The sequence below is a fragment of the Hemitrygon akajei genome, chromosome 15 (assembly GCF_048418815.1).
Source record: "Hemitrygon akajei chromosome 15, sHemAka1.3, whole genome shotgun sequence".
Taxonomy (NCBI): domain Eukaryota; kingdom Metazoa; phylum Chordata; class Chondrichthyes; order Myliobatiformes; family Dasyatidae; genus Hemitrygon; species Hemitrygon akajei.
This window is the reverse complement of record NC_133138.1, coordinates 4,724,356-4,743,200: the sequence shown is the minus strand read 5'-3', so window position 1 is coordinate 4,743,200 and position 18,845 is coordinate 4,724,356. Positions and strand designations below refer to the sequence as shown.

General features: G+C 46.2%; 1 protein-coding gene across 1 annotated transcript in view; it reads right to left on the bottom strand.

Moving 5' to 3' along the window:
* Window positions 1-303: 303 nt before the first annotated feature.
* ltc4s (leukotriene C4 synthase) overlaps window positions 304-18,845 on the bottom strand; it is a 33,690-nt gene continuing 15,148 nt past the window's right edge. Inside the window, exons 2-5 of the mRNA XM_073067083.1 lie at window positions 17,011-17,110; window positions 15,603-15,673; window positions 1,362-1,443; window positions 304-704 (exon numbers count right to left, since the gene is read on the bottom strand). Coding sequence (XP_072923184.1) covers window positions 566-704; window positions 1,362-1,443; window positions 15,603-15,673; window positions 17,011-17,110 — 392 coding nt within the window. The 3' untranslated portion in view covers window positions 304-565. The remainder of the gene's footprint in view (window positions 705-1,361; window positions 1,444-15,602; window positions 15,674-17,010; window positions 17,111-18,845) is intronic.

Genomic DNA, 18,845 nt, shown 5'->3' with positions numbered 1-18,845 from the left:
ATAGGAAACCTCCTCTCCACATCCACTGTATCGAGGCCTTTTAACATTCGATAGGTTTCAATTATTCACCCCTCATTCTTCAGAATTCCAGTGAGTAGAGGCCCAGAGGCCTCAAATGCTCCTCATCTGATAAGTCATTCAATCCTGGAGTCATTTCCGTGAACCTCCTTTGAACCCTCTCCAATGTCAGCACATCCTTTCTTAGATAGAAGGCACAAAACTGTTCACAATACTCCAAATGAGGCCGTAATGGGGCAAACAGAATAGTATGCATTTAAAAATAAATAATTTACACCCAGTAAATGTTTTAAAAATAAAATCTGTCAAATTTATTTGCTTTTACATGTTTTTGCACTGATCACAGAGGCATGCTGATTCTGTGAAGGAGACCTGTTGGGTGAGGTTTCTTGTGGCTCTCTGCTGCACAGCTACAACCCTGGACACTTTGGCTGGGAGAGGAGAGCCAACACAAGGCTGTGGTTGGATCAGTCCATCACATTAACATATGGGAAAGGTCACCTTGAGATCCTTGGCCCAGAATGGTTCTGCCGGAAAAAGCGTCTGCTTAGAACGGAAGGAGAGATTTTGCTGATGCCATGGGATTGTAGCCCAGGTACTGGGACGAAAGCTGGCTCAGGACACCAACTGAGGACATCCCAACAAGAATCCACAGCATCTTGGCACTGAAGTACAGTGGAGGTAACCTAAGAAAAGAGAAGAAAGTCACTTTCAAGGACTCTTAATCTCATGTTATTGATAATTATTGGTTATTTATTTATTATTATTGCCTCGTTTTGTATTTACACAATTTATTGGCTTTTGCACACTGGTTGTCTGCTCTGCTCTGTTGGTGTGCTCAGTCACTGATTGGAGTTAATGAGTATGGTCGCTAGAAAAGGCATCTCAGGACTGTATGTGGTGACATATATGTACTTGATATTAAATTTACTTTACAGGACATGTATTAAAGGTGAGTGGGGAGAAGTTCCAAGGAATTGGAATTGGATATTGGTTTATTATTGTTCCATGTACTGAGAGACAGAGAAAAACTTGTCTTGCACACTTCTACAGATCAGGTCATTACACAGTGGCTTGAGGCTCTCTGTGAGGAGCATTTCTGTTCACCCTGCTTTATGTGGGTTTCCTCTGGGTACCCCAGTTTCCAAGGACAGACAGTTAGGGTGAGTGAGTTGTGGGCCTGCTCAGTTGGCACTTCCAGGCTGACCACAGCACATCCTCGGACTGTGTTGGTCACTGACGCAAACAACGCATTTCACTGTATGTTTCGATGTTTCCATGTACGTGTGACAAATAAAGCTAATCTTTAGTCTTTATGAGCCCCTGTTGTTATTTCTTCTTACCTTTTTTGAGCTGATTCAGCATAGCCTTTGAAGTACTTGTACCTGCCGCCCAGGTAGAGGACTCCAATGCACGTGGCAAGTGCTGCACAGGGAGGAGACAGGATGATTAGTGTCTATCCTTTCAATCCCTTCTGCAATTATCCTACACACTTGTGGTATTTACAGTGGCCATTAGTTCAAGTTTAATTGTCAATAGACAATAGGTGCAGGAGTAGGCCATTCAGCCCTTCGAACCAGCACCGCCATTCACTGTGATCATGGCTGATTATCCACAATCAGTAACCCATTCCTGCCTTCTCCCCATATCCCTTGACTCTGCTATCTTTAAGAGCTCTATCTAACTCTTTCTTGAAAGCACCCGGAGAATTGGCCTCCACTGCCTTCTGAGGCAGAGCATTCCATAGATCCACAACTCTCTGGGTGAAAAAGTTTTTCCTCAACTCCGTTCTAAATGGCCTACCCCTTATTCTTAAACTGTGGCCTCTGGTTCTGGACTCCCCCAACATCGGAAACATGTTTCCTGCCTCTAGCGTATCCAATCCCTTAATAATCTTATGTTTCAATCAGATCCCCTCTCACCCTTCTAAATTCCAACAAATACAAGCCCAGTCGCTCCAATCTTTCAACATATGACAGTCCCGCCATCCTGGGAATTAACCTCGTGAACCTACGCTGCACTCCCTCAATAGCAAGAATGTCCTTCCTCAAATTTGGAGACCAAAACTGAACTCAATACTCCAGGTGTGGCCTCACCAGGGCCCTGTACAACTGCAGAAGGACCTCTTTGCTCCTATACTCAACTCCCCTTGTTATGAAGGCCAACGTGCCATTAGCTTTCTTTTCTGCCTGCTGTACCTGCATTACTTTCAGTGACTGATGTACAAGAACACCTAGATCTCATTGTACTTCCCCTTTTCCTAACTTGACACCATTCAGATTGTAATCTGCCTTCCCGTTCTTGCCATCAAAGTGGACAGCCACACATTTATCCACATTAAACTGCATCTGCCCACTCCCCCAACCCGTCCAAGCCACCCTGCATTCTCATAACATCCTCCTCATATTTCACACTGCCACCCAGCTTTGTGTCATCAGCAAATTTGCTAATGTTACTTTTAATCCCTTCATCTAAACCAATAATGTACATTGTAAATAGCTGCGGTCCCAGCACCGAGCCTTGCAGTACCCAACTAGTCACTGCCTGCCATTCTGAAAAGGACCTGTTAATCCCTACTCTTTGTTTCTTGTCTGCCAACCAGTTTTCTATCCACATTAGTACCCTAACCCCAATACCATGTGCTCTAATTTTGCCCACTAATCTCCTATGTGGGACCTTATCAAAGGCTTTCTGAAAGTCCAGGTACACTACATCCACTGGCTCTCCCTTGTCCATTTTCATAGTTACATGCTCAAAAAATTCCAGAAGATTAGTCAAGCATGATTTCCCCTCCGTAAATACATGCTGACTCGGACCGATCCTGTTTCTGATTTCCAAATGTGCCGCTATTTCGTCTTTTATAATTGACTCCAGCATCTTCTCCACCACTGATGTCAGGCTAACTGGTCTATAATTCCGTTTTCTCTCTCCCTCCTTTCTTAAAAAGTGGGATAACATTAGCTACCCTCCAATCCTCAGGAACTGATCCTGAATCTATAGAACATTAGAAAATGATTACCGATGATTCCACGATTTCTAGAGCCACCTCCTTACGTACCTTGGGATGCAGACCATCTGGCCCTGGGGATTTATCAGCCTTCAGTCCCATCAGTCTACCCAACACCATTTTCTGCCTAATGTGAATTTCCTTCAGTTCCTCCATTACCCTAGGTCCTCTGGCCACTATTACATCTGGGAGATTGTCTGTGTCTTCCCTACTGAAGACAGATTCAAAGTACCCGTTCAACTCGTCTGCCATTTCCTTGTTCCCCATAATAAATTCACCCGTTTCTGCCTTCAAGGGCCCAACTTTTGTCTTAACTAATTTTTTCCTCTTCACATACCTAAAGAAGCTTTTACTATCCTCCTTTATATTCTTGGCTAGCTTACCTTCGTACCTGATCTTTTCTCCCCGTATTGCCTTTTTAGTTATCTTCTGTTGCTCTTTAAAAGTTTCCCAATCCTCTGGCTTCCCGCTCATTTTTGCTATGTTATACTTCTCTTTTATTTTTAAACTGTCCTTGACTTTCCTTGTCAGCCACGGTTACCCCCTACTCCCCTTAGAGTCTTTCTTCCTGTTTGGAATGAACTGATCCTGTACCTTCTGTATTATTCCTAGAAATACCTACCATTGTTGTTCCACTGTCTTCCCTGCTAGGGTATCCTTCCAGTCAACTTTGGCTAGCTCCACCCTCATGGCTCCATAGTCCCCTTTGTTCAACTGTAATACTGACACTTCCAGTTTTCCCTTCTCCCTCTCAAATTGTAGATTAAAACTTACCATATTATAGTGACTACCCCCTAATGGCTCCTTTACCTTGAGTTCCCTTATCAAATCCGGTTCATTACACAACACTAGATCCAGAATTGCTTTCTCCCTGGTAGGCTCCAGTACAAGCTGCTCTAAGAATCCATCTCGGAGGCACTCCACAAACTCCCTTTCTTGGGGTCCAGTACCAACCTGATTTTCCCAGTCTACCTGCATGTTGAAATCCCCCATAACAACCGTAGTATTACCTTTGTGACATGCTAATTTTAGCTCTTGACTCAACATGCACCTTCTATCCAGGCTACTATTTGGGGGCCTGTAGATAACTGCCATTAGGGTCTTTTTGCCCTTACAATTTCTCAGTTCTATCCATACTGACTCTACGCCATTCAACCAAACCCATGAATACAGCCGAACAAAACAGCATTCCTCCAGGGCCAGGCTGCATACCACAGTACCAACAGGCACAAGGCACCTACAGCATATACAATTATGATAGCAGAAAACCATACAGTCACAAGAAATAATATGACCCAATTAACACAGAATGTAGAACAGTAGAGCATGGCAACTCACCATGCCTGGAACGCACTGCCAGGGCCAGTGGCAAGGGCACCAGAACCGCCAGGGGCCTGTGGCAGGGGCACACACGTTATGGGCATTTAAGAGACTCTTAGATGGATGATGAAAAAACAGTTATGTGGGAGGAGAGGGTTAGAAAGTTGGTTTATGTAGGTCAGCACAACATCATGGTCCAAAGGATCTGCACTGTGCTGTAGTGTTTTAAGTTCTATATAATTATATTACATCTTTTCTTTCTGCTGTGATGACCAAAGCAAGCTAAGATGGGGTCTAGAGCTGACCCCCCCTGTGAACTATGCTGCTAATGAGAGAGAGAGGGAGAAGAAGAGGGGGGAGGTATCCTGCTGCAGATGAGAGCGAGAGAGATGATTTAATATTATGGCTCCTTGGCTGATTGTTTACCTTTGCTTCAAGGACACTTTCTCTGCCTGCTTGCGAGGATTCTTGCTGAGACAGCGAGGCAGGACCAGCTGATGGATGGCCGGTGGCCTGCAAGGGGAGATAAAAAGCAGGTCTGCGAAGACACAAGCAGACACACCACGGGACACTGAAAGAGCATTGTGCACCCACGAGAAGGTGGGGGTTTGGAGGATCGATTCGGGGGAATCGATCAGAGGCTCACAGTGTGTGAAGGTGCGACTGGTGGGGGCTTGTTTGTGTGTCCACCCTTGCCTGGGTGACAGGCCTAACACTGAAGAACAGTCATGTCTGGTACAGTCACAGTCGGTGACCGCAACAGGAAGACAACGGGAAGATCGACGGCAACGGCATCACCTCTCGCTCTCTCTCTCTCTAACGGTACACCAGAACTACCTCGACTAAACTAAACTGAACTGAACTCTGCACCATCGTAAGACTATTCATTTACCCCTAGACTTTGAAAGAGCTTGGTTTTGATTCCTATTTCCACATTTCTGTGTATATCATTGCTAACCTGTTTTATATATATTTGCATTTTATAGTACTGTATTACTTAGTTTACTAATAAACACTATTAGTTACAGTAATACCAGACTCCAACGTGTATTCCATTTCTGCTGGTTCGGTGACCCGGTCACGGGGTACATGACACTGCAAATGCTCCATATCCAGCCATTCTCTGCCTGGAGGCCAAGTCACTGGGTATATTTAAAGTGGAGGTTGATAGGTTCTCGATTAGTCAGGGCATCAAAGGTTACGGGACTAAGGCAGGAGAGTGGGGTTGAGAGGGATAATAAATCAGCCATGATGGAATGGCGGAGCAGACTTGACGGGCCAAATGGCCTAATTCTGCTCCTGCTCCTGCTTTATGGTCTCCACAGCCATCTGTGGCAATGAATTCCAAAGAACCACCATCAATAGCTAAAGAAACACCTCCTCATCTCTGTTCTAAATGGATATTCTGAGGCCGTGCCCTCTGGTCCTAGACTTAGCCAATATAGGAAACATTCCCTCCACATCCACTCTCTCTAGGCCTTTCAATGTTTGGTAGTTTTCACTGAGTTCCCCACCCACCCCTCCACCCCTTCTAAACTCCAGCGAGTACAGGACCAGAACAATCAAATGCCCCTCGTGTGTTAACACGAGGAAATCTGCAGATGCTGGAAATTCAAACAACACACACAAAATGCTGGTGGAACGCAGCAGGCCGGGCAGCATCTATAGGAAGAAGTACAGTTGACATTTCAGGCTGAGACTCTTTGTCAGGACTAACTGAAGGAAGAGATAGTAGGAGATTTGAGAGTGGGAGGGAGAGGGGGAGATCCGAAATGATAGGAGAAGACAGGAGGGGGTGGGGTGAAGCTAAGAGCTGGGAAGTTGATTGGCAAAAGTGATACACAGCTGGAGAAGGAAGAGGATCATGGGACAGGAGGCCTCGGGAGAAAGAAAGGGGGAGGGGAGCACCAGAGAGAGATGGAGAGCAGGTAAGGAGTGATTGTGAGAGGGACAGAGAGAGAAAAAAGACTGGGAGACCATTTCGCTGAACCTCCAACCTGATGGCATGAACATTGATTTCTCTAAATTCCGTAAATCCCCCTCCTCCCCTTCTTACCCCATCCCTTATTCATTCATTCATTTATTTATTTATTCATTCATTTTATTATTTCCCTTTTATTTATTTCTCTCTCTCTCTCTCTCTCTCTCTCTCCCCCCCCCCCTCTCACAATCACTCCTTACCTGCTCTCCATCTCTCTCTGGTGCTCCCCTCCCACTTTCTTTCTCCCTAGGCCTCCCGTCCCATGATCCTCTCCCTTCTCCAGCTCTGTATCCCTTTTACCAATCACCTTTCCAGCTCTCTACATGATTCCCTTGTCCACTCCCCCCCCCCCCCCCATCCCTTCCCACCGATCTCCCTCTTGGCACTTATCCTTGTAAGCGGAACAAGTGCTACACCTGCCCTTACACTTCCTCCCTCACCACCATTCAGGGCCCCAGACAGTCCTTCCAGGTGAGGCGACACTTCACCTGTGAGTTGGCTGGTGTGGTATACTGTGTCCGGTGCTCCCGGTGTGGCCTTTTATATATTGGTGAGACCCGGTGCAGGCTGGGAGACCCGACACAGACTGGGAGACCGTTTCGCTGAACACCTACGCTCAGTCCGCCAGAGAAAGCAGGATCTCCCAGTGGCCACACATTTTAATTCCACGTTCCATTCCCATTCTGATATGTCTATCCATGGCCTCCTCTACTGTCAAGATGAAGCCACACTCAGGTTGGAGGAACAACACCTTATATACCGGCTGGGTAGCCTCCAACCTGATGGCATGAACATTGACTTCTCTAACTTCTGTTAATGCCCCTCCTCCCCTTCTTACCCCATCCCTGACATATTTAGTTGTTTGTTTTTTTCTCTCTCTCTGCCCATCACCCTGCCTGTTCTCCATCTCCCTCTGGTGCTTCCCCCCCACTCCTTTCTTTCTCCTGAGGCCTCCCGTCCCATGATCTTTCCCTTCTCCAGCTCTGTATCACTTTTGCCAATCACCTTTCCAGCTCTCAGCTTCATCCCACCGCGTCTGGTCTTCTCCTATCATTTCACATTTCCCCCTCCCCCCACTACTTTCAAATCTCTTACTATCTTTCCCTTCAGTTAGTCCTGACGAAGGGTCTTGGCCCGAAACGTCGACAGTGCTTCTCCTTATAGATGCTGCCCGGCCTGCTGTGTTCCACCAGCATTTTGTGTGTGTTGTCTGAATTTCCAGCATCTGCAGATTTCCTCGTGTTTGCACCTTTCCAGCTCTCAGCTTCATCCCTCCCTCTCCTGTCTTCTCCTATCATTTCGGATCTCCCCTTCCCGCTCCCACTTTCAAATCTCTCACTATCTCTTTGTTCAGTTAGTCCTGACGAAGGGTCTCGGCCCGAAACATTGACAGTGCTTCTCCCCAGAGATGCTGCCTGGCCTGCTGTGTTCCACCAGCATTTTGTGTGTGTTCCTCCTCATACATTAACCTTTTTATTCCCAGGATTATTCTTGTAAACCTCTTCTGGAGCCTCTCCAATGCCAGCACATCCTTTCTTAGATAAGGGGCCCAAAACTGCTCCCAATGCAGCCTGACCAATGGATTGTAAAGCCTCAGCACCACATCTTTGCTTTTGTACTTCAGTACGTAATGGATGAAGATACATCTCTATCAAAGGAGCATAAGGTGCTCCTTCCCTCCGCTAGTCCGCAGGTCACCCTTGGGCAAGGTGTAGCACCTGCTTAGCCCCTGAACAGAGTATTATGAAGCCATGGGAGCAGGTGGTGGATGGTCGTACGAGCAGCTGGCGCATATCACAAGTCCTAGTTATGCGACCATTGACGTCAGGCAAGGAATCTCTGAAGATTATTGATAGTCAAATAAGTTTAATTATCACTCAAACCATACATGAATGCAGCTGAACAAGACAAGGTATAAAAACGTATGCCTGCATCCTAAATAATGAGAGAGAGAAAAGAAACATAGTCATGGAAGAAAATCCTGAGCAAAAAGTCCCACAGTTTGATGGTTCCCAGCAGTCTAGCCCATAATTCCACTGATCCAACACTGGAAGGCAGCACTGACCCCCAACCAAACGTGGACGCCACACTACACCGCCTCAGCTGGACCGCAGCAGCAGGCAAGCCCACGACTTGTGGCCTAGTCCTCATTACAGCAGAGGTGACACTGCTGTCTCGCCATCGAACAAAGAAAACGACTGCGGCAATCGATGTCCAACAGGGTCTTGCAATCGCAAACAAAAAATCCAGGTCAGTCGCTCGTGGCTTCTCTGCACACCACCTTCACACGTCAAATTCATTGCCTTCGACTAGCAGACAGCAGCCTGGTCTACACCCAGTTGAGCTCCTGCAAACCCATTCCAGCTCCTCCACGGCCTGGACGCTCCTTCCATAACCAGGCAGCTGCCCCCCCCCCCCTTCACCAAAGTGCCACTGGCTACTCCGAGCAGTAGACCTGCTGTACCCATAGTTACTGGACTCCAGTAATGACTTTCAATAAATAAAAACACATTCAGCAAAGGAAAAACCATCTTTGGCTGGCCAGCAAGAGGCCAGCGTGTGTCTACACACGCCGCCATCTTACCAACGGGGTCACCCGACTTGTAAAGACACTGCCCAAAATAAAATTGGCAAGCCACTTCTGTAGAAAAATGTAAAGAACCATCATGGCCAAAGACCATGATGGCCAACATCATGATAATGATGTTGTAATGGCCAAGGTATACGACAGGCCGCAATAGCACATTCAGTGCAAAGGTGTTTATGGTAAAGGTATTTGAGAAGCCACGGCAATGAAAGGGTTACAGAACAAGCACTTGGTCAGAGCTGTTCTGTGGATTTCCCCCTTTCTGACAAGCTGCTAACCTCAAGCACGTAGCAGACCGCATTTCGCTGAAAGCTGGCGCTAACTGGGCCACGGAGCAGAACCAGAATGAACCGCTGCAAAAGCAGCTCCTGTTTCTCAACAGTCCTGTCACAAAATTGCTGCAAGTTGTTGCAATATGACAGATTTAATATTAGTGAGTAACTTCATTTCTGTCGGCTGGGGTTGACCATGGACGTTGCGTCCCAGCTGTCTGCGTGATACACACGCCAGGGGTGTACGATATGTATTGCCCCTATAGCAGGCTCCCCCTCTCCACATAGCTGATGAATCCAAAGGAACGGCAGAGCCCGGTATAGTTTGGCACCAGTTATGTTGCCAGTCAGTGTTGAACTCAACATAAGACGGCCTTACAGACTCCCGCTCTGGGTTTACTCCGATGAGTAGGTATAGCTCCAAGGCAGCAGGCATTTGAGATCAGCAATTTCCTTCTCTTAGATGAGCTACCAAGCAGAGCTGACTAGCCTCATCTGCCCGAAGCAACTGGTTTTAAGGCGCCAGTAATCTGCCTTTGCCCCTTCTCCTGTCAGTAGAAACAGTTCCGTTGGGTTTAATAGTTAAACCGTACACAAAGGCCAGGAGCTGGACTTGGCTGTCAGAGGCCATTTGAGTTGCACACCATTGGAAGTATTTAATATTTATGGCAAAATAATCCATTTATTCAATAACTCTTAATTAAGTTGCAGCTCAATATGAAGTTCCCAAGTTTCATTAACTTAATTCCTTCATTCAGATCAGTGGAACTGTTTAATCAATCCTCTGGTGCCAAGTCAGGAACTGGTTTGACCGTTCAGACATCGTCTGCTCATCACTACCACCAGGGAGGAGTACAGGAGCCTGAAGACCCCACTTCTCATTGCTACCATCAGGGAGGAGGTACAGGAGCCTGAAGACCCCTCTTCCCATTGCTACCACCAGGGAGGAGGTACAGGAGCCTGAAGACCCCTCTTCCCATTGCTACCATCAGGGAGGAGGTACAGGAGTCTGAAGACCCCTCTGCTCATTACTACCACCAGGGAGGAGGTACAGGTGTCTGAAGACCCCTCTTCTCATCGCTACCATCAGGGAGGAGGTACAGGAGCCTCAAGACCCCTCTTCTCATCACTACCATCAGGGAGGGGGTACAGGAGCCTGAAGACCCCTCTTCCCATTGCTACCATCAGGGAGGGGGTACAGGAGCCTGAAGACCCCTCTTCCCATCGCTACCATCAGGGAGGAGGTACAGGAGCCTGAAGACATACACTCAATGATTCAGGAACAGCTTCTTCCCCTCTGCCGTCAGGTTTCTGAACGGACAATGAACCCATAAACATGGAAGACAGCCAGTACAGGCCCTTCAATCCACAACGTTGTGCCAACCCTTTAACCTACTCTGATCAATCTAGCCCTTCCCTCCCACGTAACCCTCTCTTTCTCTTTCATCAGTGCCTATCTAAGAGTCTCTTAAACATTCCTAATGTATCTGCCTCTAGTACCATCCCTGTGTCACAACGTCGAGTTTTGGTGAGGGTCGCGTGCCCTTATGAAGGTATGGATTTTAAAACTCAGGCGACAGGCCACAAAATCACAATCAAGCAAAGGTGTTTATTGTGTTCCAAAGGAGGAAAGCTTTTAGAAAAAGTGCAAAAATCTTTACAGTGGAACAAAATAGCAAAAATGACAAAAGAGAAAATACAGATATATACTATCGGACCTTGAGGATCACAGCTCCTAAACTTCAGTCTGAAAGTAATACATCTTACCATGGTCTTTCTCTCTCCACCTATCAAAAGAGAACCTGAGAACTGTAATCAGCAATCTTCGCATGCTGGGAGTAAAGGGACGTCCATTCTTTGGAAAGTGGGGAAGTTGTTACCATAAACCTGAACAATTACACAAAACCACATCCCCCTTCACAATTGACCACATGTACATTCATCACAATAACATTATGCAGCAAAGTCAAAACGACTAACCATTTTCCAGGAGACCGCACTCTCCCCATCCCCCAACATTAATTTTTCCACAAAGGACCTGCACCCAGTCAGCACTGCCGGACAGAGATAATGAAAATTACAAGGCTATTGGGGTGGGGGGGGGGGTGGAAATTACTTGTGGCAGACGTTCTCTCCCACCACCCCTGGCAATGTGTTCCACACATCCATCATTCTCTGTGTAACAAATCTATACCTGACATCCTCCTGTACTTTATTCCAATCACCTTGAAATTAGCAATTTTCACCCTGGAAAAAAGTCTCTGACTGTCCACTCTATCTATGCCTTTTATTATCTTCAAGTCACCTCATTGTCCTTCTGTCCAAAGAGAAAAGCCCCAGCTCACTCAACCTATCCTCGTAAGACATGCTCTCTAATCCTTGTAAATCTCCTCTGCACCCTCTTCCACATCCTTCCTACAAAAAGGTGACCAGGACTGAACACAACACTCCAAGTGCAGTCTAAGCAGAGTTTAGAGCTGCAATATTACCACACGGCTCTTGAACTCAATCCCCAACAAATGAAGACCAAAACACCAAACACATTCTTAACTACCCTGTCAACTTGCGCAGCATCTTCGAGGGATCTATGGATGTGGACCCCAAGATCCCCCGGTTTCTCCACACTGCTGAGAATACAGTGTATTCTGTCTTCAGATTCAACCTTCCAAAGTGGATCACCTCATACCTTGTTCTAAAGCTATAATTCTCTACATCTTCCACTTCCTTCCAATAATGAGGTGACCAGAACTGAACACAATACTCCAAGTGTGGTCTAACCAGGGTTTTATAGAGTTGAAACATTACCTTGTGGCTCTTGAACTCAATCTCCTGACTAATAAAGACCAACACACCATATGCCTTCTTAACCACGGTTGGATCCTGAATCTTTTGAGATAGAGGTTCAAGGTTCAAAGTAAATTTATTATCAAAGGACATGCATGTCTCCAGATACAATCCTGAGATTAGTTTTCTTGTGGGCATACTCAGTAAATCCAAGAACCGTTACAGAATCAATAAAAGTCCACACCCAACGGGATGGACAAACAACAAAAATAATAATAATTAAATAACACACACAAAGTGCTGGAGGAACTCAGCAGGTCACACAGCATCTATGGAAAGAAAGTACAGTCGACGTTTCGGGCTGAGACCCTTCATCAGGACCGGAGAAAAAGATGAGAAGTCAGAGAAAGGTGCTGAGGGAAGGGGATGAATAAGTACAAGCTGGCAGGTGAAAGGTGAAACTGGGAGAGGGGGAGGGGTGAAGTAAAGAGCTGGGAAGCCAATAGGTGAAAGAGATAAAGGGCTGGAGAAGAGGGAATCTGATAGGAGAGGGCAGAAGAACATGGGAAGGGGAGGGAGCACCAGAGGGAGGTGATACAGGTAAGAAGATAAGGTGAGAGGGGGAAATGGGAATGGGGAATGGTGAAGGAGAGGGGATCAATCACTGGAAGTTCAAGAAATCAATGTTCGTGCCATCAGTTTGGAAGCTACCCAGATGAAATATGAGGCGTTACTCCTCCAACCTGAGTGTGGCCTCATCGTGGCAGTAGAGGAGGCCATGGACTGATGTTTCAGAATGGGAGTGGGAGGCATAATTAAAATGGGTGGCCACTGGGAGGTCCTGTTTTGTTCTGGCGGATGGAGCATAGGTGCTCGGCGAAACAGTCTTCCAATCTACATTGGGTCTCGCCAGTACACAGGAGGCCACACCAGAAGCATTCGATACGGTAGACAGACTCACAGGTAAAGCGTCGCCTCACTGGAATGACTGTTTTGGGCCCTGAATGGTAGAGAGGGAGGAGGTGTGAGGGTAGGTGTGCCAGGAGGGAGATCAGTGGGGACGGATAAATGGAGGAGGGAATCACCCAGGGAGGAATCCTAGTGGAAAGCAGAAAGTAGGGGGGAGAGAAAGAGGTGTTTGGTGGTGGGATCCCGTCAGAGAATTACATGCTGGACACGGGTGGTAGATGAGGACGAGAGGAACCCTATCCCTGGTAGTGTGGCAGGAGGATGGAGTAAGAGCAGACGTTCATGAAATGGAAGAGATGCGGTTGACCACAGCATTGATGGTGGAGAAAGGGAATCCCCTTTCTTTGAAGGAGGAGAACATCTCCTTCATTCTGGAATGAAAAGCCTCGTCTTGAGAGCAAATACGGTGGAGATGGAGGAACTGAGAGAAGGGATGGCATTTTTACAAGTGACAGGATGGGAAGAGGTATAGTCCAGGTAGCTGTGAGAATCGATGAGTTTATAATAAACATCGGTAGATAAGCTGTCTCCAGAGATGGAGACAGAGAGATCGAGAAAGGGGAGGGAGGGGTCAGAAATAGACCAGGTAAATTTGAAGGTAGGGTGGATGCTGGAGGCAAAGTTGATGAAGTCAATGAGCCCAGCATGGGTGCAGGAAGCAACACCAATGCAGTCATCAATGTAGCGCAGGAAAATTGGGGGTGATACTGGTGTAGGCTTGGAACACAGACTGTTCCATGTAGCTGACAAACAGGCAGGCATAGCTGGGACCCATGCCAGTGCCCATGGCTACACCTTTGGTTTGGAGGAAGTGGGAGGCGCCGAAGAAGAAATCATTGAGGGTGAGGATCAGTTCCACCAGACGGAGGAGAGTGGTCGTGGAGGGGAACAGGCTGGGTCAGCTGGCCAGAAAGAAGCAGAGTGCTTTATGGCCCTCCTGATGGAGGATGGAGGTATATAGGGACTGAACATCCATGGTGAAAATGAGATGATCGGGGCCCGAGAACTTGAAAATATCCAGAGTGTCTGAAGAGTCATGGATGTCCTGTAGGTAGGAAAGGACTGAACCAGCGGGAATAAAATAGAGTCAAGGTATGCAGATTTAAGTTTGGTAGGGCAGGAACAAGCAGAAACAATGGGTCAATAAATAAATAAGCAATAACTATTGAGATCATGACATAAAGAGTGTCTGAAAATGAGTCCACATATTGTGGGAACAGTTCAGTGATGGGGTGAGTGAAATTGTGTGAAGTTATCCTCTCTGATTCAAGAGCCCGATGGTTGAGGGGTAATAACTGATCCTGAACCTGGTGGTGTGGGACCTGAGGCTCCTGTATCTTCTTCCTGATGGCAGCAATGAAAAGAGAGCATGTCCTGGGTGGTGGAGGTCCTTGACGAGGGATACTGCTCTCTTGTGACGACACTCCATGTAGATGTGCTCAGTGGTGAGGTGGGCTATACCCACGACTAACTGGGCTGTACACAAAGGTTCTTTGGAAATCAAAGCTGAGACGTAAAAGTTATTGCTTACAGCTGATAATAAGGCATTACAAGAACAAAGAATGAATAAAGAAAGTCAAGCCGAGTGAAGAAAGACAAAGGAGAAAGCAGTCAAGTCACAAGCAAGAGAAAAGCTGCAGATCCAAGAAACACACCAAATGCTGGAGGAACTCAGCAGGTCGGGCAGTGTCTATGAAAAAGAGTGAACGGTCCGAGACTCTTCATCAGAAAAAAGCAGTCGTGATGGTCTCATACTCAGACTAGAGACAAGAACATTGCCATGGTAACAATTCACCTATAAGATAGCCACATTCAGCTGGTGTGACACCATCTGCTGAAAAGGCAGAAAAATACAGAAACTACAGCACTGTAATTGCTGGAAAATTCACTGAACAATTCCATGTACGTATATAACAGATTATATAAAATACAAGTTAGCACAAGAAAGTTAAAATTATGACAAAAAATTAACAATTGTAAATCCTGAACCAACACCACCCTCTCGACTTGTGTGGCAGCTTTGAGGGACTTATGGATATGGCCCCCAAGATCCCCGGTTTCTGCACACAGCTGAGAACCCTGTCATTAACCCCATACTCCACCTTCAAGTTCAACCTGCAAGGACAAGTTTGTTGTCATTCAACCACCAAACAAGATGTTACTCTGGACCAACACGGTACATATAAATCATACACATGACACAAAGTAATATTACCACAAAAATTAACAAATAATAGGGTGCATTTATGAAGAAGTTAAAAAGTAAACAGTATAATGCTACTGGTACTTCATGTGTGATGAGACCTGGGGGGTGGCAGAGAGTTCACTAGCCTCATGGCCTGGGGGAAGAAGCTGTTTCCCATCTAACAGTCCTTGTACCTCCTGCCTGATGACAGGGGGTCAAAGAGATTGTTGGATCAATGGGAGGGATCATTGACAATACTAAGTGCCCCAAGTGTAATTCTCAAGTGTAAATCTTAAACCCTCCTGCAGATGCAATAAATACTTCCTTCAGTAGCATCAGCTGTGAGGTAAACATCACATTTTCTATCCAGCTGAGACGATGAGATGAATAGACCCACAGCTGGGAGAGCAACCACGGCCTCAGATTTACATCTCTCTGGGAATTGGGGTGAAAACAGATGACATATGGAATCTATTTACCCTGACTGAAAAAGATCCCAGCGATCCAAAGAACACTCAGGAACATTGGGAAATACTCCGTGGAATTGGTTCTGCAAGAGAAAAACAAAACATGATGTAACTTTTAAATAAAACTTTACAAATCTCTAATGTGCTCAGAATGCAAACGGAAAGATTCAGACCCACAGAAAGAAGCTGAAGCTGACAGAGAGATCATAGAACACAAAGGCCATCCATTGTCAGGATCGACCATAAATGTTGCGTCCTAGCTGTCTACGTGATACACAAGCCAGGGCAGTACGATATGGAGAGTGAGCTGTTGCCCATGTAGCAGGCTCCCCCTCTCCACACAGCTGATGAATCCAAAGGAACTACAGAGACCGACACAGTTCGGCACCAGCGGTGTTACATGAGTTGCCAGTCAGCATTGAACTCAACATAGGACTGTCTTAGGGACTCCAGCTCCAGATTTTTACTCCGGGTTTGCTCCCAAAGCTCTCCACATGAGTGGGTATAGTGGACAGCGGAGGTTTGAAATCAGACTTTTCTCTATAGAGAATTACAGCCCTCCATAACCCTTCGACCCATCTAACATGTACCAAATTGTTATTCTGTTTAGACCTAGCAGTATCATCTTCACCAAAAATCCAAATCCAGTCAACTAACAAAAGAATTGATACGTTCCTCTTTGGATGTGTCTGAGAAGTAAATCTGGAGTTTGGGTGTGAATATGCATCTGGAGTATTGCATGAAGTTCTGGTCGCCCCACTATCGGAGGTTGTCGGGGCTGCAGAAGATGTTCACCAGGATGCTGCCTGGTTTAGAGGGCATGTGCTGTCATGAGAGGCTGGGCAAACTTGGGTTGTTTTCTCTGAAAGAGACTGAGGGGAGATCTGATAGAGGTTATAAGATTATGAGAGGCATTGATAGAGTGGACAGACAATATCTTTTTCTCAGGATTTCTCTAATACCAGAGGGCAAGCATTTAAGGTCAGAGGGGGTAATTTTAAAGGAGATGTGAGGGGCAAGTTTTTTTATATACACAGAGTGGTGGTAGAGGCAATGCATTAGAGAGGCTTTTAAAAAACATTTAGATGGGCACATGAATATGAAAAAGTGGAAGGATATGGACTTTGTGTCTGCAGGAGAGATTAGTTTAGATGGCCATTTGATTACTAATTTACTTGGTTCACCACAATATTGAGGGCTGAAGAGCCTGTTTCTGTGCTGTTCTGGTCTATGCTTTATGTTCTAAATGGATGGCAGGGGTATGAAGGGCCAATGGGACTAGGGAGAATAACTGATCTGCATGGACTAGATGGGTCAAAGGGCCTGTTTTCGTACTGTGATGCTCTATGACTCCACCTCGGTCCTTCTCACTCATACCCTGTGCTGTCACAGATCCGAGGGGAATGGTTAGTTCACTTACTGTGCTCGATACACTCTCTCAAAGTCCTCATTGCCACTGACTCGGGGCGGCGAGACATGGAACTTCCTCCTTGCGTAGATGACTTGAAGCGAAAAGTACGCTGGAACAGATGGTGAGAGGTGATGAATGTATTGTAGGTCCTGTTTAAAACCCAACCCGACAGCTTTTCCTGATGCATTCCCACCAAGCCTGTGAGGCCAGGAATGGGACCCGAGGTCTGACACCTTCAAGCGATGCCTCAAAGGTTCACTGTATCATCAAAATATGAACGCAGAATACAAATCTGAGATTTATCTTCTCCAGATAGCCATGAAATACAGAAAAAAACATAAAAGAAAAGACATCAAACCCCACCCCGGGTACAAAACAAGAAAAAGACATAGAACTCGCAAACCCCAGCCCCTCCCTCATTCTATTTATGGCAGAGATTGATAGGTTCTTGATTGGCATTGGCATCAAAGGTTACGGACAGAAGGCTGGAGATGAAAAAAGATCAGCCATGATTAAATGGTGGAGCAGACTCAATGGCCTAATTCTGCTCCTATGTCTTATGGTTAGGTAACTTTATTCAGCATTGTTATTGTTTTATCAATTAATCCTAGACCAACTCTATTCACTGTGTAATGACCTGGACGAACAAGCAGCATCACTGACTGTGTGCAGACTGGAGGCTCTGATCTTATGATGGGTTCAAATGATGATATCTTCCAAGATAAGGAAATGGGGATTCTGAAGGAGATGGGGAGATACATGATTCGGTGAATTATCTTGAGCTTCTGAGGATGTAAAAATGCTGACGAACAACAGGTTTGGTCTTGAAAGATAACCAAGATGATAGGCTCGCAAGTTTTAATATCTGCTTAAGTGAGTCCTGTAGCTGTAGAACTGACCAGGAAATTAGGAGAGGCAAAACTGAGTGAAGACATGATTTGCCCTTCACCTCCCTCTGGTTCCACTCCTCCTCCCAGTTACTCCATGGTCCACTGGGGCTGTCCCACTGTGGGAAGCAGTAATGAGGGAGGATCCCACTGTGGGGGGCAGATTCAACGCCAGGGAGAATGGATTCAACGTGGGGGGGGGGGTGTACTCAGAGCACAAGACAATGAACAGGATCTTTATCTTTATTTTTTATTTCAAGCTACACCACGGTAACATTAATAGCCCATTCCAGACCCACGAGTCTGTACTTCCCTTTACATCCATGAAGCCAATTAATTTCCTAACCCATTTGTCTTTGGAATGTGGGAGGAAACTGAAACACATTACAGAACACAATATTATGCCAACTCTTTAACTTTCCCCAAGATCAGTCTAACCCTTCCCTCCCACATAACCCTCCATTTCTCCATCATCCATGTGCCTATCTAAAAGTCTCTCAAATGTCCCTAATGTATCTGTCTCTACCAGCACCCCTGGCAGGCTGTTCCACTCACAACCACTCTCTGTGTAAAAAGAAACTACCTCTGACATGCCCGTACACTTCCCTCCTGCACAAGCGTTGTCTGTCCTGGGAAGAAGACTTTGGCTGTCCACTTTATCTCTGCCTCACCCTCCCCTTCTCCCAGTTTCACCTATAACCCACCACCTTCCCTTCCCCCACCTTTCTGATCTAACCTCATCTTTTTTTCCCAACTCCTGATGAAGGGCCTCAGCCCGAAACATTGACTGTTTATTCATTTCCACAGATGCAGCCTGGCCTGCTGAGTTCCTCCAGCATTTTGTGTGTGTTGCTCTGGATTTCCAGCGTCTGCAGATTTTCTCGTGTCAGTGGCCATTTTATAAGGTACATCTGGATACCTTGCTAATGCAAATATCAAGTCATCCAATCACATGGC